This window comes from Magallana gigas, chromosome 7 (assembly GCF_963853765.1).
Source record: "Magallana gigas chromosome 7, xbMagGiga1.1, whole genome shotgun sequence".
NCBI classification, from domain to species: domain Eukaryota; kingdom Metazoa; phylum Mollusca; class Bivalvia; order Ostreida; family Ostreidae; genus Magallana; species Magallana gigas.
In genome coordinates, this window is record NC_088859.1 from 25,205,627 (window position 1) to 25,225,955 (window position 20,329).

General features: G+C 34.8%; 2 protein-coding genes across 3 annotated transcripts; both read right to left on the reverse strand.

Moving 5' to 3' along the window:
• Positions 1 to 394: 394 nt before the first annotated feature.
• LOC105336422 (uncharacterized) lies at positions 395 to 9,546 on the reverse strand. Of its 2 annotated transcripts, XM_066067429.1 has the most exons (6): positions 9,133 to 9,546; positions 7,696 to 7,785; positions 7,015 to 7,096; positions 2,998 to 3,296; positions 2,089 to 2,140; positions 395 to 1,493 (listed from the first exon to the last, which is right to left on the reverse strand). In XM_066067429.1, exons 1-6 carry the CDS (start codon positions 9,407 to 9,409, stop codon positions 1,223 to 1,225), a joined length of 1,071 nt encoding a protein of 356 aa, XP_065923501.1. In that variant the 5' UTR covers positions 9,410 to 9,546; the 3' UTR covers positions 395 to 1,222. The 2 variants fall into 2 exon arrangements, with proteins under 2 accessions (XP_065923501.1, XP_065923502.1); XM_066067430.1 differs by lacking the exon at positions 7,696 to 7,785.
• A 3,453-nt stretch (positions 9,547 to 12,999) lies between these two features.
• On the reverse strand, positions 13,000 to 18,999 carry LOC136270067 (uncharacterized). The gene is made up of 2 exons (XM_066066425.1): positions 13,789 to 18,999; positions 13,000 to 13,329 (listed from the first exon to the last, which is right to left on the reverse strand). The coding sequence occupies exon 1, from the start codon at positions 18,802 to 18,804 to the stop codon at positions 14,770 to 14,772; it is 4,035 nt and encodes a 1,344-aa protein (XP_065922497.1). The 5' UTR covers positions 18,805 to 18,999; the 3' UTR covers positions 13,000 to 13,329; positions 13,789 to 14,769.
• Positions 19,000 to 20,329: the final 1,330 nt, after the last annotated feature.

Here is a 20,329-nt window from a genome sequence, read left to right on the forward strand (position 1 = left end):
TTTGCTATATTGTGCAATTCGTTATTGTTAGCACTATTTTCCATTATTAACTAATGTTCAGATTGTTTTGGCCCCATAGTTTTGTTTATATTCGACGTCACGACTCTAGGACCAGTTTTCAAAATGGCCGTGTCCGCTTCATTGGTGCTTAGAATGCTCACTTATTTGTTTATCAAATAAAAAATAATGAATACAGTGTAAAGTTTTACGAAGAAATAGATGTACTTTAGATATGCTATTAATAATTTAGTGTCAAAATTTTCATTAAGTGATTAAAGTGGAAGACATTCTTAGGGTAACGACTCATGGACCTCCGAGGATATACAATGATTTATGGTACATGATGGTGATATTCCCGATGAATACATAAATCGATAACAATATAGATGACAAATCATGTACAACATATAATATGGAATTTATTAGAACACAGGTGGGGGTATATACGTAACATAATCAATACAAATGTCCAATGTATTATTCCAAACTCAATCATTCGATGGAATTCAAATATTGTCATGAGAGGCTACTCCGAACTAATTTTACAGGATATTTTCAAAGTATGTTTCAAAGTTACAACAGATACTACTGTACAGTGGCTACAATATAGAACTCTACATAGAATTCTTCCTGTAAAATCGTATCTAAAAAAGATAAAAATAGTTGATAATGATACATGTTCTTTTTTTAATAATGAAGTAGAAACTATTGAACATGTTTTCACATCCTGTTCCTTTGTTTTAGATTTATGGAGTAGTTTAAGTATGCATATATATTATGCTGTTTCAAAAAGAATTGGCTTTAATGAGTATAACATATTATTTGGAGAGACTCCTCCTTCTAATTCTAACTTAGTCATCAACTTTTTGATCCTGTATACAAAACAATATATTTTTCAATGCCTGTACAACAAAAAAAGTTCCAATATTTGCAGGTCTACTATGTCACTTAAACCTTAGATATGAAATTGAAAAATGTGTTGCTATCAGAAACTCTTCTTATGATAAACATAATCTGATAATGATAGATGGTTTGAATGGAAAAATCTTTTTCTTAATATTTAACTTCAAGAGCTTTATTCTTTTCAGTTTATGCAAAATTGTATCAACTTGAATAGTTTTCTAGATTTATGGCATAAGAAATTTGAATGAAAATCATTACAAAGAATGATTGCATGGTCACATTTTAGATATACTTCTTTTTTTTTACTGTCTGAGTAAAATCACTTCTTGCTAAATTCTTTGTTTTCATCCTTCAAATTTTGAATTTCTCTCCTTAATTTTTTAATCATTTCAAGCTCCTGTTTCTCACGAGAAAGTTGCTCAATCGTTTTTTCTAGCTCCTCCTTAACTTGCCAATCCTGACTACTACAACCATCAGCAGGAGTTAAGCTGTCAGTTCGAATTCTTTTACATGGAGCTTGAGATGTTCCTGAAATATCTGTGTTTGTGCCAGGGCTAGGGGATTCCTTAACCACACTCATTCCTTTCAGTCTGAAATGTTTTTTCAGAGGCTTAATACATGTAACTCAAATTCTTTAGCCGTATGTTTTTATTAAAGTAAAGTTTACGGCTTCTGTTTCTTAACATTTTTAGCTCACCTTAGCTAATAGCTCATTAGTGAGCTTTTCTGATCCCTTTTTGTCCAGTTTTAGTCCGTCCATTCATCCATCTGTCTGTCCATCCATAAAATTTTTATATTTTTAACTTCTTCTCCAAAACCACTATGGCAATTTCAACCAAACTTGCCCCAAAGAGTTTGCAGACTGACAGAAAGATGGACGGACAGATGGATGCTGTACAAAAAGTGATTAGAAAATCTGACTTGAGCTTTCAGCTCAGGTGAGCTAAAAACCCTGTAAAATAAATAACTGAAGTAATTATAGCTTTTGACGTCACATCTAAAATAAAGGTCAGCTGGTGTAGTGTAACAATGAAAATCTGAGTTATCTCCTTGTAGCTGCAAACCTCACGAAAACCAAATAAACAATCATTTCATTATAATTCTATTTGTATAGGCATTCATATTCTGTGAAATAAATAAATAGAAATTACAACAACAATCAACCTTCATTAAATAAAAACTCACCCCATTTTGTCATCAATTTCATCACTGGCAGATTCAAAAGTAAGATCTCCTCCTGAAAATCAGATTTATTTAAAATACAGTTCAGTTCATTTTCAACAATACTCTATTTAACAAAGTAAAAATAAAGAAAACATTCATGAGTTCTTTACTTTAATGAAATAATGATACTCTTAGCCTTTATAGTTATATAATAATACAAGTTTAATTTTATTGTATATCGGTAATAAAACATCATATTGAAAACATAAAGGCCTATTTAAATGCACAAAAAGACTATATAAATTTCGCTGAGGGGGGAGAGGGCACCATAGGATAAGGGGAACTAACTTGTATAGGCCCAACCCAAGAAACAGGGGGTCATGCAGCCTTTAGTCAATAGTCTTAAGTTGACCTCTAAGTTGAATATGCATAGAGCTATAACTCGAAGGCAGGTTTTACACAATTTATTGATTAAGTGATTTGAACTATAACTATAAATTATCAACAATTATCAAATAGAACAGGATAAAAATAATTATTTCTTAAAATGCCAATTTGTTTATGATGTTGCTTAGTCTACTGACAGACTGGTGGACAGTCAACTACATAGTCAGTATGAAGAAATAAGCAACATAACGTGGTGGCCAAAAGTGTCTGACTGACTTGAATAAATTTCAAACTCGCTGGTATTTATAATTCAAAAGATAATTAATAAAATTCAGGTATATAGTACTCATGATAATAACTCAAAAGCTAGGACAACTCAGAACAATTACATTGACTTTTTGGGGATAATTAACATTAAGCAGACTGACCCTTGCTAATTCATTGTCATCTTGCATGATCGAGTTAGCTCTAAAACACATGTTACTCAAAATGACACACCATGACATAAATATAACACATCCAATTTTGCGTGTACTGACAAACCTGTAGCAGCTTCATTTTGTACATCTTTTTTATCTTTCATCTGCATTCTCATACATTTATCCTTAGGCCGTTGAGATGTTGATAATGTATACATTCCCAACTTCATGTCATTAAACAGTAGTGTAATTTGCTCCCAAGCTTTCTCTAAATCTTTTCTGTGACCAATATATTTCCCATTGACGAAATCTCTCCTATTTCCAATTATTTCTCTTAAAACGTCAGTTTCCTCAGTAGTAAACTTTGCAGGTCTTCTCTGCTTTTGATTCTCCTGGGCCATCTTGTTAGAATCTTTTTGAATTCTAAGGTTTAAATTAAAGGTAAATTAATGTTATATGCTAATAGCTCAAGTGAGCTTTTCTGATCCCTTTTTGTCCATGCAGTTTCAGTCCGTCCATTCATCCATCTGTCTGTCCATCCATAAAATTTTTATATTTTTAACTTCTTCTCCAAAACCACTATGGCAATTTCAACCAAACTTGCCCCAAAGAGTTTGCAGACGGACAGAAAGACGGACGGACAGATGGATGCTGTACAAAAAGTGATTAGAAAAAAATCTGACTTGAGCTTTCAGCTCAGGTGAGCTAAAATGCAGTAAAATAAAAAAACTGAAGTAATTATAGCTCTTGACGAAAATAAAGGTCAGCTGGTGTAATGTAACAATGAAAATCTGAGTTATCTCCTTGTAGCCGCAAACCTCACCAAAACCCAATAAACAATCATTTCATTAGGGTCTTCCGTTTCCAACGGAAGACCCTCTTGTTATTCTATTGTTTCTTTTTATTATTAAGGTCTTCCGTTTCCAACGGAAGACCTTCTTGTTATTGCTTTGTTTCTGTTTCCCCTATTATTATTCTTTTTTTTTCTTACGCATTTTTGTGCACGCGAGTTCTCGGGAACGGCTTGGCTGATTTTAATGAAACTTTCAGAACTAACAGATATTGATCTGAACCTTATTGGAAATTTTTTACATTGATGACGTCATTTCCGTTTTAGAGATATTGACGTTTTTATGATTTTTAGAGGGTCGGCTTGTCCGGTGTTTTTCTCCTAAACGAAAACAGATATTTGATTCAAATTTTCAGGGTTTGTAGACCTATGTTTGTGGATATGACAGAAGCATTTTCATTGTTCTGTGACGAAAAACACCGAAGCTCGTCTGCGCTTAAAAATTGAGATAAAAAGCGTCATGATTTTTTTGTGCTTTTCTTTGAATATCTTTTTTCTCAAAAGTATTTTGTTAAGATTTATAGAACAAAAAAACTTCAAAAAGTCAAGATCTTCCATTTGACATTAGGGAAAAGGGGCTGGCCCTTTAAATTAAGGGCCGAAAGGGCTCTAAAGTATTATAATTATATCTTTTTAATGTGAAATATTTTGTTATACTTTATAGAAGCAATTATGTTCATCGTAACGTTATGTACCTATACATGACAGTTGTTTACTCCTTTGTTACGTATTTAGGGATTTTAAGGGGCCAGCAGTCCGAAATTTTGATCTTATATATCTGAAAATGGAGAGAAATTTTGAAAAGCAATGTTGAACAAAAGATGCTCCAAATAATGTCGTTAACAATTTGCAACCATAATTTTTTGTGATCCGGTCCCGAAAAGGAGTTATAGGGTCGGCCCTTAAAACGATCTCTTCCAGACATCTCGAGAACGGTACATAATTCTACATACTTGTTGAACAAAATGTGTTTAAAATGACAAGAGCTTTCTTTTTATATCACGAAAAAGGGGCTGGCTATTCAAATTAGGAGCCGATAGAGTTCTAAAGTCTTTTAATCATAACCTTTAATTGTGAAATATTTTGTAATACATTACGGAAGCAATTATGTTAATCGAAATGTTATGTACCTATACATGAAAATTGTTTACTCCTATGTTATGTAATAAGGGATTTTAAGGGGTCAAAAGTCCGAACTTATCATCAACGTCCCAAAATTAAAAAAAAGCAATTTTAAGGAGCAATATTGAACAAAATACGCTAAAAAATGTGATTAACAATTTGCAACCAAAACTTGTTTGTTATCAGTTCCCACGATCTCTTCCAGATAAATCAAGAACGGTTACAAATAACTTTTTACACAAAATGTATCGAAATCAAAAGACCTCTTATTTGATATGAAATAAAATTTGGCTGGTCCCTAAATTGGGGATCCAACGGGGTGTATAATCCTTCATCCATTGCTCTTTTAGATCACATCTGCATTTCCTGATATGTTTCGTTGATGAACATAAAAGGCAAAGTCATTTCCTCTTCTAAAAATCGGACGGAAGACCTCCTCGTTGCTCGCAACGAGATCGTGTCTAGTTATTATTATTATTCTTTTTCTTTATTTTTCTGACTTTTTTAAAGCTTAATATCTCAAAAAGTTTTCAACGGATTTACATGAAACTTTCAGGGATTATGACACATCACTGTCCCTAAAAGATGTTAATTTTTTAAGTACAACGTCACTTTCGTTTTTACGTTACGTCAATTTTTAAATTTTAAAAAAGTGATTTTGTCCAGGGCGTTTTTCAAAAACGCTTAAAGATAAAGACTTGGAATTTTCTGTGTTGAAGCATTGATCGTTTTTATTTGGACATAAGGCTGGAATTTAGTTTCCGACACTTCCGGTCCAAACCGGAAGTGTTTTAAAATTTTCGAATTTCGAATTTTTCGTTTAAATTTCAAATGTTTATGAGGTTTGTAGAGTTGGTCATACTGAATACGAAACTGAAATCCGTTTGAAAATCGGAAGATGCATTATAGAGATATCGGGGTTTAAAAATTGATTTTTCCGGAAATTTTCTTTCCGCGTCCTTGGTTTAAAAAATAGCGTAATGTTCAAAGTAAAATTAACTCGTACCAAAAATAATTGCTAAGTCGTACTTAAACACATTCGGATTTTTTTGTTAAGTCGTTCTTAAAATCGGAAAGATTTTTGTTAAGTCGTACTTAAAATCATTCGTATTTTATTAAGTCGTACCAGGAATAATTCGATTTTTTTCATCTTTTTATTATAGTTACTCTTGTTATTGGTTTAAGAGCTCTGCTTCTGACAGGAACTTCCAGCTTTACTTCCGACATTAACGGAAGACCCACTCGTTGCTTTGCAACGAGCTTTGCTCTAGTTATTATTATTATTCTTTTTCTTTATTTTTCTGACTTTTTTAAAGCTTAATATCTCACAAAGTTTTCAACGGATTGACATGAAACTTTCAGGGATTATGTAGCATTATTGTCCCTAAAAGATGTTAAATTTTCAACTACAACGTCACTTCCGTTTTAACGTTACGTCAATTTTTAAATTTTAAAAAAGTGATTTTGTCCAGGGCGTTTTTCAAAAACGCTTCAAGATAGAGACTTGGAATTTTCTGTGTTGAAGCATTGATCGTTTTTATTTGGACATAAGGCTGGAATTTAGTTTCCGTCACTTCCGGTCCAAACCGGAAGTGTTTTAAAATTTTCGAATTTTCGAATTTTTCGTTTTAATTTCAAATGTTTACGAGGTTTGTAGAGTTGGTCATGCTGAATACGAAACTGAAATCCGTTTGAAAATCGGACGATGCATTACAGAGATATCGGGGTTTTAAAATTGATTTTTCCGGAAATTTTGTTTCCGCGTCCTTGGTTTGAAAAATAGCGTAATGTTAATAGTAAAATTAACTCGTACCAAAAATAATTGTTAAGTCGTACTTAAACACATTCGGATTTTTTTTGTTAAGTTGTTCTTAAAATCAAGAAGGTTTTTGTTAAGTCGTACTTAAAATCATTCGGATTTTGTTAAGTCGTACCAGGAATTATTCGATTTTTTCATCTTTTTATTTTAGTTACTCTTGTTATTGGTTTAAGAGCTCTGCTTCTTACAGGAACTTCAAGCTTTACTTCCGACATTAACGGGAGACCCACTCGTTGCTTTGCAACGAGCTTTGCTCTAGTTATAATTCTATTTGTATAGGCATTCATATTCTGTGAAATAAATAAATAGAAATTACAACAACAATCAACCTTCATTAAATAAAAACTCACCCCATTTTTGAGGAGGAGTCATTTTCCAAATAAAAATATCCCTCCACAATGTCATCTCTTTCAGCACTGGCAGATTTATCTCCTGAAAATCAGATATATTTAAAATACAGTTCAGTTCATTTTCAACAATACGCTATTTAACAAAGTAAAAATAAAGAAAACATTCATGAGTTCTTTACTTTAATGAAATAATGATACTCTTAGCCTTTATAGTTATATAATAATACAAGTTTAATTTTATTGTATATCGGTAATAAAACATCATATTGAAAACATAAAGGCCTATGTATACAATATTTAAATGCACAAAAAGACTATATAAATGTCGCTGAGGGGGGAGAGGGCACCATAGGATAAGGGGAACTAACTTGTATAGGCCCAACCCAAGAAACGGGGGGTCATGCAGCCTTTAGTCAAAAGTCTTAAGTTGACCTCTAAGTTGAATATGCATAGAGCTATAACTCGAAGGCAGGTTTTACACAATTTATTGATTAAGTGATTTGAACTATAACTATAAATTATCAACAATTATCAAATAGAACAGGATAAAAAAAATTATTTCTTAAAATGCCAAATGAGTCAGATTTAAATTTAGCTAGATGTTGCTTGGTCTATACTGACAGACTGATGGACAGTCAACTAGATAGTCAGTATGAAGACATAAGCAACATAAGGTCATACCTGTTAACCTTTCAAAGCTGCTATGTGGGAGAATCTCCCCCTTACCAACTTGGCTAAGGGGAAGATTTTGCGTAAACGACGTTTTCTCACCTGAAATGCAAATATATATTAAAAATACTGTTAGATACCTTATTTTACCATTGTAATTAATGCATTTGTAATCATTTTAAATTTTATTATTTCTATGACTACCAGTGGCAATTACAACTTGTGTTGCTGTACATGTTCAGAAAACTATTATTTTGTTTGCATGGTACAATACAAGAAGTCAATAGTGCCACTTTTTACATTTTAAGTCTTCTTATTGTTCAGTATTGAACCATCACTGCATGCTGACATCTAGGGTAAACATAGAAAATTTATTTTGCATATTTTGAATTTGCAGTAAAACCCAGTTAAGAAAATACCAGTAAATAATATTCATTAAATTTATTTTTGCCTTTATCACAAAACAACATGTATATATCTCCAGTATCATTTAAAACATGATCTCTGTTGTAATATCTATATCATCTCTGTAATTCATAGTACCGGTACTATAAACTTTAAAAACTCTTGTGAAATGCTTTTTTATCGGTAGCTTGTATAAACACTCAGTGTTCCAAACTCACTTTCATTTTTACCGACCGTGCTGGCCAGACAGAATTAGTCACGACTCACTGCACGTGGCTTGGGTGCTTTACCTGTGCACCTGTTAAGTGACACCACTGGCTGTGTATTGTTTTCTTTGGTGTTACAGAGTAAAATCAAGATGTTTTCAGCTTTCACTTATTTTTTTATAAGGCCTATGCATAGCTAAATACGTAACTGATTTAATTCAAAACCGGAAGTAATCGTAAAAAGTAAAATGGACTATAATATGTCATACTATGATCACGGTAGACAGTACTTGGATGGATTTTGATATATTCAAGCTACACAGCAGCTTTTTGAGCTCAAAATCAGAGAAAAAACCCACTGTTTGTTGAAATTTGCATGTAAAGATTCAGAAGTTGGGGGGGGGGGGGGGGGTATGGGGAAGACAAATACGATTGCGGGAGAAATTTGTCTCCCGCGCGGGAGATAGGTTGAATGCGGGAGATCTTAGATTTTTATGCCGTTTTGCGGGAGTCTCCCGCGCAATGCGGGAAGGTTAACAGGTATGTAAGGTAGTGGCCAAAAGTGTCTGACTGACTTGAATAAATTTCAAACTCGCTGGTATTTATAATTCAAAAGATAATTAATAAAATTCAGGTATATATTACTCATGATAATAACTCAAAAGCTAGGACAACTCAGAACAATTACATTGACTTATAGAGGATAATTAACATTAAGCAGACTGATCATCGCTAATTCATTGTCATCTGGCATGAGTGAAATCTAAAACACATGTTACTCAAAATGACACACCATGACATAAATATAACACATCCAATTTTGCGTGTACTGACAAACCTGTAGCAGCTTCATTTTGTACATCTTTTTTATCTTTCAGCTGCATTCTCATCCATTTATCCTTAAGCCGTTGAGGTGTTGGTAATGTATACGTTCCCAACTTCATGGTATTAAACAGTATAAGTGTAATTTGAGCCCAAGCTTTCTCTAAATATTTTTTGTCACCAATATATATCCCATTGACGAAATCTCTCCTATTTCCAACTATTTCTCTTAAAGCGTCAGTTTCCTCAGTAGTAAAGTTTGCAGGTCTTTGCTTTTTATTCTCCTGGGCCATCTTGTTAGAATCTTTTTGAATTCTAAGGTTTAAATTAAAGGTAATGTCTGGCAGATCTTTCTAGCTCTCTACACAACTTGGTGACGCCAAGAATATTTTAGAATGTTCTAAAATTATTCATGCGCATGCGCTTTGTATCCCAAACTTCTGCCAGAGTTCGTTTGTACCAATCCAAACTTCCGCCAGAGTTCGTTTGTACCAAACAAAACGGAGACGCAGAGGACTATGGGTATTATGCTTTGTATCCTAGCTCTCAGCAGCATATAGTACCTTATAGAGGTGGAGGTATAGGTGATGACGTAATTATTAGGGTCTCCTAGGGGTTATTTTTAGAACAGTGCATTTATAGAGGTCGTTTCTGATTGGCTGTTTTAGAGAGGTTGTATTATAGAGGTGATTTTTCATCACTACTTTTAGAAAAGGTAGCAATATAGAGGTCGTGTTTTCATTGGAGGATTGAATATAGAGGTGGTGACGTAGTTACTATTGAGGCCATATAGAGGGGTACTTTTTAGAACAGTAAATTTATAGAGTGTTTTCATTAGAGGATTAAATATAGAGGTGGTGACGTAGTTACTATTGAGGCCATATAGAGGGGTACTTTTAGAACAGTAACATAGCTATTTATAGAAAAGGTTCTGTACAGAGCTTGTTTGTCATTCTTAGCATAGAAGCATATTCATTATAGAGTTGATTACTATACAAGATAATGAGCATGCGCAAAAAAAGAATTTTATTTCATTCATTTATGTAAACACAATCATTTCATAATGGATTGTCAAAGAGTGCAGTACAAATGGAAAATTATAGCATGGAGTGCATTGAAAAAAGATGACAAAAATCCCAAAACGTGGACATTGAATGAGAGTCGTTGGTTTGACAATAAGAAAGTTTGTATTAAAGATTTTAGAGAAGTGACCCGAAACGGCTACGATTTTGCTGACAGCTAAAGATATTTTATTAAAACGTAGAGTGAGCGCCTGATATGAAACACGATGAATGCAAGACAGACAAAATTATCAATGAAAAAAGTTCAGTTTAGCGATAACGTTCACACTCTGTTAGTTCCATACGAAGATAGGAAAGGTGAATGGATGAATTATGCCATTGATAGAGCCCATTTTAGGAGAAGAATTCAACAGACAGAGAGGATTTTGTTGCCTATATTGAATAAGAAAATAAAGTTATTGGAGTGTAATCCAAGCATAGCCCAGGTGAAAAAAAAATGCAAAGGTAGAGATTTTTTTATTTAAAAGTGCTGATATTGCACAACATGTTGAAAACAAAATATTGTTTAACATGGTGAAAGTAGATATTGCACAACGATGGTGAAAGCATATAAAAAATGATTTTGCAGAAAAACAGTATGTAAGGGGGCTAAATTAAGTATATGATATTTTTGCAATGTCCACGTTGCAATCCAAATGACTTTATTAACTATTAGTTTGTGAAAACAAAAAACATTCCATTGTGTTCAAAGTACCCTTCGTGTTCAGTGATAGATTAATGTAATTATATTTGTTACTTATGTATGTAATATGCTATAAGTTTTTTTATACATGTAAAGTTAATGAAAGGAATATTCTATTAGATCATGTACAAAACTTCTTTTTTGTATCATTATGATGGTATTGCTATCTTAATCATACATGTTGTACTATAATAAAAAATGTTTTACTATGGATTATTTTTATAATTTTCAAAAAATATTGTGTGAATTTAAAAAGAGACGTTAAATTTTGTTTGGTTCATTAATCAAAATGGTGTTGACTGAGAAACAACGACGGTACTTGGAAAACATATGGACTGACGTGAAACATGCTGCCTCTTTTGCAGGTCCTTACAAATTGTATCAAATTGTGAAAAAAGAAGGGAAACAAAAAATTGGTTTAAAGGATATTAGAGACTTTTTGTCAGATTTAGAACCGTATTCACTTCAAAAGAGAGTTCAGAGAAAATTTCCCAGACGTCACATTTTAACCGATTCTATAGACACCATATGGGATGGTGATTTACAAGACGTGCGAAACATATCCAAGGAAAATGAAGGCATACAGTATATTATGGTTTTGCAAGACATATTTTCAAGATATGTATTTACAGCTCCTTTGAAACAAAAAACGGCGTCGTATGTAATAGAAGCTTTAAAAGGGATTTTTGCTAATGGAAGAAAACCCAAAGTGTTTAGAACCGATAAAGGAGGTGAATTTAAAAATCGGTGGGTGCCTCATTTTAAAAAAAAGAAGGCGTACACCAAATTTTTACGGAAAATGAAACAAAAAGTAATTTTGCAGAAAGGAGCATTCAAAATTTGGAAAACAGATTGCAGCGCATGTTTACTCATAATCAATCTTACGAATTTTTGAGTAAGCTACAAGCAGTTACTGATAGCATCAATAAGACTCCTTCCTGTCCTTTAGGGGGAATTACTCCTGCATCTGTGACTAAAGAGAATGAAGAGGAGGTTCGTTATAGAGCTTATTTACAAAGGAACAAAAGGCCAGGTGTTGTGTAAAAAAAAATTAAAAACTCTAAAATAGCAGAAAAAAAGAAACCTTATAAATTCAAAGTCGGTGATAAAGTTAGAATATCTTATTTGCGACGGACATTTCAAAGAGAATACGACCAAAAATGGACGGGGGAAATTTTTAAGGTTAGTCAGAGATACCGTAGTCAGGGTTTGCCTGTCTACAAATTAAAAGACTTTGCTGAGGAACCTATAACTGGTACTTTTTATTCACAGGAACTTCAGAAAGTACACACAAGTGACAATTCTATCTGGAAAATCGATAAGATTTTAAAAGAAAGAAAAAGAAAAGGAACGGTAGAGATCCTGGTGTCTTGGCATCAATGGCCTGCTAAATTTAACCCTTGGATAAAGAAATCTGACATGCAAAATGTTTAAATAGGAAGGCTGCTTTTTTGTACGTCATTATCTCCAAAAATGAGCATCAGATTGGTTCTAAGATCTACTGATAGTCAACAGATTTATATCGGTAACACTCCTTACGACTTTCTTGTTCATTTACCCAAACCACTGTACCTTCAGGGGCACTGGACAGTTTCACTTTTGGAATTCAATTTGTCCACAACATCCACTCAACCAGAATTGTACGTTTGTAGTAATTTATGTCAGGATTCTATAGTGGGGGACAGAGAACTACCTCTCTTGAGATTAGTGAACTTTAAAAAATCGGGAAACATCATTTATAATTACCCATACGAAGTACCTTTGCGATTGGATGAATTGCAAGAAGTGAGAGTGTATATAAGAGACGTCAATAATCAACCCGCTTCATTTTTGAAAGGTATAACTACCGTTACCATACTCTTGAAAAAACGCTTGTTTGAAATACAATGATGAGTTCAACCTATGTATCAGACCCACGTGTGTGGAAAACATTTTATCAAAGGATGCTTGATGGACATTTTCGACCTGGTAAATACAGAGGCAAACAGACAGGAGGTGGATTAGGAGGTATGTTTTCCAAAAAACCTTACATGATATCGGTCTACCCACACATGTTCTAAGGAGAGTACAGATCAAGTAGTGGGGAAACAAGTGACACCTATGGCGGCCGTAGAAGAGAGAGCCAAAGCGGAAATAAAAGAAGCCATCAAAGAAAATATTCCTCACGTACCAGAGAAGACTATAAAAACACAGATAAGACAACGTACCGTCAAATCCAAACCAACACTCAAAAAGAAAACACCACAAAAAGGACTGAAGAGAAAACGAGACACAGGAGACAGTATTTTTAACCGAGACGAGAAAAAAGTCAAACATCAATGTCGCCGGGTGGCGTTGCGGCTCCAAAATAATAACGTTCAATAGGTTTACGTAGCTTTTATTCAGGTGATAATTTACAGATAAATTTCCAATTCTTCAACAGACTTGAGACTATGGTACAAAAAGGGATCTGAAATATAAATGAAATGATAAATACACAGATAACATTATTTTACTCATACTTGCATTTTACTGCACATTACTTTACTCAATACATTTTCCTGTATTTACACTTATATTTGCACATTTTGCTGTACAGAACTTTACTACTTTACTACATATACTTTACTTTACACAATCACTAGACTCGTACACGTACTTCACTTTCATATACTTGTGTACTACATTAATACATTTATTTTACGGCAACTACTACGCGCCTTACTCTGAAATACATACAACATATGTTTACATCACAACAATACACATACTTTTACTTAATAGTTTCCGTATGAGCAAATACTCATTATCACACATTACTTCAAAATACTTCTAAATTACTCACGGAAAATATAAAACAAGATTATCTGGCCATTTTAGGAATAAATACGGTATTAAATCCGTTTCATTAAAATAAAAACAAACTTACCCAGAATAGTTGGACTCTGGTCAGAAATACTTAAACGTTACATGTAGGATGAAATGAGGGAGCTGGTAGAAAACGTCCGCTCTCTCCAATTGCTACGCCCAGACTGAATTCTTAAATGCACGGGATTAGAACCCGCCTAGTAAAACCGTCTGAGTGAACTTTAAACTATGGAAAGCAACTCTAACAATAAATAAGTAACATTATAAACGTAGCACAAAATGTATGGAAAGTAATTAGGGACGTAAATTGTGACATACCTCCCCCATTTAATAAAAAAATATATATTTTTTTTATACACAACAATTTATGTACATGAACTATGTTTTTACGTATTTTTTTTTTTAAGATAAAAACAAGACAAAACTGTTCATTTCCTCATTTTAGTTACACTGAAACACTCACTTCTACTCTTACTCACGTCTGACGACTTAAATAGTCCGCTCCAACATTGTCTTTTCCTCTAATTGCAATAATGCGGAATCGATATGGCTGTAACTTCAATGCCCAGCGCATCAATCTAGAATTCACTAACTTTGTTTTGTTCAGATACATGAGAGGGTAATGATCAGTCTCTAAGATGAACTCTTTTCCATAAAGATATCTATGAAACTTTTGCACTGACCATATGATGCCCAGACATTCCTTCTCGATGGTTGAGTAATGTTCCTCACTTGTCTTGAGTTTGCGACTAGCGTAAGCCACTGGGAGTTTGAGATCACCTTCTTCCTGTAGAAGCACTGCTCCGAGTCCTCTATCCGATGCGTCTGTCTGCACTATAAAAACCTTAGAAAGATCTGGCAATTTCAAAATCGGAGATGTGGTAATTGAGGATTTTAAAGTTTGAAAAGCTAGTTCTTGAGCTTCCGTCCACTGAAGTTTGCTTGGTGAGAACTTCCGGGTGAGATCTGTTAAAGGAAGTGCAATTTGAGCAAAATTCGGAATAAATTTTCTATAGAAATTTACCAATCCTAGAAAAGACCGTTACTGTTTCTTCATTGCAGGATGATTTGCCTCTCGAATAGCTTTGACTTTGTCGGGATGAGGGTGCAGTTTATTGTCTCCCACTATATGTCCTAGACATTCCAGCTTTGGGTACGCCAATGAACACTTCGTTGGCCTTGCTGTGAGATTTGCTGAACGTAGACGCTGTAACACCTTAGAAAGCACAGACATATGATGATCAAAAGTATCAGTAAAGATCAAAATATCATCGATGAAATTGTCCACATTTGATACATTTTGCAACACATCACGCATGAGACGACAAAAAGTTGCTGGTGCTGTTACCAACCCAAAAGGCATTTTAGTGAACTGGAAAAGACCTAAAGGAGTCTGAAAAGCTGTCAAAGGACGGGCAGAATGAGTCAATGGAACCTGCCAATATCCCTTAGACAAATCTAACCGAGAAAAATACTTATGACCTGATAGTTTAGCAAACATTGCATCGACATCTGGCATTGGTTCAGCGTCAAACACAGTGATACGATTAAGAGCCCTAAAATCAACACAAAAGCGGTATGTGTTGTCTTTCTTGGCTACAAGGACTATTGGGGATGAATAGGGACTATCTGACGGTTCTATGACCCCAAATTCTAGCATCTTGCTCACCTCATCTTTGACTGTGTCCATCATAGCAAACGGGATTTGTCTTGGACTTACTCTTACAGGTCTATCTGTTGTCGTCCGTATCTCATGTTCGAGTACATGCGTATGCCCTGGTACGTCTGACAAAACATCACTATACCTGTACAGAAGTTCTTTCATTTTCTGCTTTTCCTCTCTACTAAGCTCTGGATTTACATCTACATCAACGTGTGTTTCTTGAGACTGAACTTCCAAGAAATCTGTTTCTTGACTACACTCAACATCTGAGTCATCAATCTGTTCTGAATCTACAACTGACATAATACAATTCACAACTGGTTCACATCTTTCTACATATTTCTTCAGCATGTTTGCATGATAGGTCTTTATTTTGCCCTTTACTTCTAACTGATAGTCTACTTTACCTAATCTTTTAACTATTTGGTATGGACCTTGCCAATGCATCAGGAGCTTGTTACTATCAGATGGCAAAAGAATCAAAACTTTCTCACCTGGTTTCATATTCCGCACTCTAGCCTTCTTGTCAAAGTACACTTTATGTCTATGTGTTGCTTTCTTCAGATTCTCCTGCGCTAACTCCCATGTTGATTCTAACCGCTCTCGGAGATCTAAAACGTATTGGTATGTAGACTTTACCTGCTGATCTTGGATTTCCTTTGTCCACAATTCTTTCAGAATTGTCATTGGTCCCCGAACAGTACGGCCATACAATAACTCAAAGGGAGCAAACCCGAGGCTTTCTTGGGGAACCTCACGATATGCAAAAAGCACAGTGGGTAAATATTTATCCCAATCTTTAGGTCTATCTATACACATACGCTTCAGCATTTGTTTTAGTGTACCGTTGAAACGTTCCACTAGCCCGTTACACATAGGGTGATATGGCGTAGTGGTCAGCTGTTTCAATGAAATGAGCCTACTTACCTCCTTCATAAGCCCTGAAGTAAACTGACTTCCCATGTCTGTCAAGATTTCCTCTGGTATGCCTGTATAAGAAAACATTTCGAGAAGAGCTTCAGCTACCCGCTCGGTATCTATTCCAGGAGGAGCCTTGGCTTGTGGAAACCTTGTAGCGTAATCTACTAACGTTAAAATAAAGCGATTACCTTTATCAGTAGGAGGATGTAATGGACCCACAATGTCGACTGCAACTCTTTTGAAAGGTACATCTATCAAAGGCATGCTATCTAACGGAACTTTACTCACCTTTCCTTTTGACACTGTCCTTTGACAGGTATCACAAGATTGACAGAACCGTTTGATCTCGGACTGCATACCTGGCCAAAAGAATTCTGACAAAATTCTAGAAATCGTTCTCTGTATTGCTAAGTGCCCTGACATAATTGATTCATGAGCCAACTTCATTACAATATGGCGAAACTTTGCAGGAACAATGAGCTGACAATAGGTTTTACCTCTATCTTTTTCTAATCCTTCATATTCACGGTACAGTAAACCTTTCCTTTCAATCCATTTTACTTTACCATCACGTGATGTTCGACCTTCTCTTGCATACTGACGTGCTGTTTCTAGCGAAGGATCTGCTTGTTGTTCTCTCAGTATGTCCTCAGGACTGATTTCCTCTTTGACGATTTCAGGAACCTTGAGTGGTGGGTAGGCTTTCTGTTTGTCTTTTACCTGCTTTCGCGTCTCCACAGTAGACACAGTGTTTGGTTTCCATTCTAGATCTGGATCATGTGGTTTTCTTGCATTATCTACTTCACCTATGATCAAATCAAATACAGGGTTATCCATACACCAAACTTCATATTCACCAGATGCATAAGGAGAATCAATAATAACTTTTGCCACTGGGACCACTATCCTTGTACTATCTGCTAGAATACAAGTTTCCTGTTTACCTGTAAAGTGGTCATCTCTTACAAGACTTTTCCGAACTACAATGTTCCGACAACCAGAATCTCTAAGTAACGTTACTGGTTGACCATCAACGTAACCCGCTGAGAGTGGCATTGGTTTTTGCACAGAGTGACAAGCAGATGTTAAGACAGGTGTATGGTCACTTACTTGAGTATAAATTGATGGACTTTGGGTGTAGATAAGAGCAGCGCAATTCTTTGCAGTAGCTTGACAAGTGGCTTGTTTGTCTTGGTCGTCCTGCGCATATACTAATGCACTAGAATTTCTGTTTCTGAATTTGCATTGTGGTGCTATATGACCGTGTTTATTACAAATATAACACTTTCTCTCATTTATTGGAACAAACCTTGACTTCTGTGGTTGTTGAAGGTGTCCTTCTTTTGGTTTCTCTGGTATTTTGTTTACTTCAACTGGTTTCCTCATGACTTTTGAACATAAGTTTATAGCACTTGTATTCCTTGCTTCCCTGAACTGATCGGCCAGTGTACACATCTCATCAGCTGTCTTTGGAACGTTTTGCTTAAGAAAGACTGACAATTCAAAATTACATACATGTAAAATTTGATCACGAAGCATAAGATCAACTAGAGATTCAAAAGTACAATCGATTTTCGACATTTCGATCCAACGAGTTAAATACGAAGACAGTCTAACTGTGAACTGAGAAAATGTTTCTCCAACTTCAGGTCTGCATGAATGAAATTTCCGCTTGAAACCATCTTCAGTCATATCGTACCTACGAAGTAAAGCTGCTTTGAGCTCATCGTAATCACTGACTTTTGCTGTAGACATGAGAGCATAGACATCCAAAGCTCGTCCTTTTAACAGAGCACTTAAATGTGTAGACCACAACGATTTGTCCCAACCCATAGCGGTCGCATATCTCTCAAACCTTCTCAAATAGCTATCGATCTCATCTTTATTCTCTTCGAATGGAGGAATTTTGGGAAGATTGGGCTTAACCATTGCGTCAACAGCCTTACCTCTAGCAGTTCTCTCTGTCATTTCTAACTCGTGTTCCTCTTCTAACTCCTTCATTTTCATTTCGTAGTACAAACGTTCCATCATAAGTTGATGTTCTCTTTCATCTTTTTCTTTCTGACGAATTTCTGCTCTCTCTTCTCTCTGAAATTTCTGTTGATCACTAACATATTTTTTCAACTCATCATCTTTGTAACCTAACCTTTCACCTGCAGCTATTAACTCTTGTACTGAATCCATATTAGACATTTTGTAAGACACAAATACTTTACTAACACATTGGTTTGGACACAAATACTCCAGTACTTCTTTGTAATCTACTAACTTTTTATTTTTACCACTTTTTTCAGCAATTGACTTTTCAGAATGGGCGACACAATTGTACTTTGTTTTATTTACTTTAATACAATTACCCTGACCAGTTTCCACACACTCTGAGGAAGTCCAACCAACACCCTTTCTAGAGATCTGGATCCCAAATGACCAAATGACCGTGTCTCCTACAAAGACATACAAGACAGCCAAATAGATTAACAAATGTGCATACATTCATATACAATGACAGAACACACAGCAAATTTAGATAAATATTGTACAAACTAATTCATCTGCTTTGTTTCAAATGAAAACTTTTTAAGTCAAAATTCTGTTTCAGATTAGTTTTCAAGACACAATCATTTTTTTTTCAATTCACATAAAGTTTTGTTTTCAGAAACAGTAAAACTTGTTTGAGGAATTGTATCACGTTCCTGGGTTTTAATCAGGACATCTTTGAGGAGTGTAGTAATTCTGTGGGTATTTGGTCTGTGGAGAAATTTTCTCTTGGAGGATAACTTCAAAGATAGTTGATATGAGTAGTTGTTCCCGTAGGCTCCTGAGTCAGTTGAATAGAGATCTGATGTAGGTCTTGAAATTTTTGATTTGGTATCCTTGGAGACGTATCCCTGGATAGGTATCTCTCTGGTGTAGGTATCTTATACAACATGATGTAAGATCACTGGATAGGTATCTTTGTATAGATATTGCTGGATCCTTGAAGAAGTATTTCTGGATAGGCACTGCAGCATCCCACTTCTGACACCATTTGTCGCCGGGTGGCGTTGCGGCTCCAAAATAATAACGTTCAATAGGTTTACGTAGCTTTTATTCAGGTGATAATTTACAGATAAATTTCCAATTCTTCAACAGACTTGAGACTATGGTACAAAAAGGGATCTGAAATATAAATGAAATGATAAATACACAGATAACATTATTTTACTCATACTTGCATTTTACTGCACATTACTTTACTCAATACATTTTCCTGCATTTACACTTATATTTGCACATTTTGCTGTACAGAACTTTACTACTTTACTACATATACTTTACTTTACACAATCACTAGACTCGTACACGTACTTCACTTTCATATACTTGTGTACTACATTAATACATTTATTTTACGGCAACTACTACGCGCCTTACTCTGAAATACATACAACATATGTTTACATCACAACAATACACATACTTTTACTTAACAGTTTCCGTATGAGCAAATACTCATTATCACACATTACTTCAAAATACTTCTAAATTACTCACGGAAAATATAAAACAAGATTATCTGGCCATTTTAGGAATAAATACGGCATTAAATCCGTTTCATTAAAATAAACACAAACTTACCCAGAATAGTTGGACTCTGGTCAGAAATACTTAAACGTTACATGTAGGATGAAATGAGGGAGCTGGTAGAAAACGTCCGCTCTCTCCAATTGCTACGCCCAGACTGAATTCTTAAATGCACGGGATTAGAACCCGCCTAGTAAAACCGTCTGAGTGAACTTTAAACTATGGAAAGCAACTCTAACAATAAATAAGTAACATTATAAACGTAGCACAAAATGTATGGAAAGTAATTAGGGACGTAAATTGTGACAATCAATAAGAATGGCTTTTTTAAGCGATAAAATTACAGACATTGGACTTCCAGCAAAATTGGCTCTATTTACCGTTCCACCCAATCAAGTAGCTGTGGATAAAATTTATTTTAGTGAATGCAGACCTGTAAGTTCCTTCGATACGG

Excerpts from the sequence above, each read along its gene's own strand:
- LOC105336422 (XM_066067429.1), bottom strand. The coding sequence starts at position 9,409 with ATGGCCCAGGAGAATAAAAAGCAAAGACCTGCAAACTTTACTACTGAG. Across the intron at positions 7,786-9,132 it reads ACAAAATGAAGCTGCTACAG|GTGAGAAAACGTCGTTTACG; the intron begins GTTTGTCAGTAC and ends TTTGCATTTCAG. Across the intron at positions 3,297-7,014 it reads GACTCCTCCTCAAAAATGGG|AATTCAAAAAGATTCTAACA; the intron begins GTGAGTTTTTAT and ends TTTAAACCTTAG.
- LOC136270067 (XM_066066425.1), bottom strand. The coding sequence starts at position 18,804 with ATGTATGCACATTTGTTAATCTATTTGGCTGTCTTGTATGTCTTTGTA.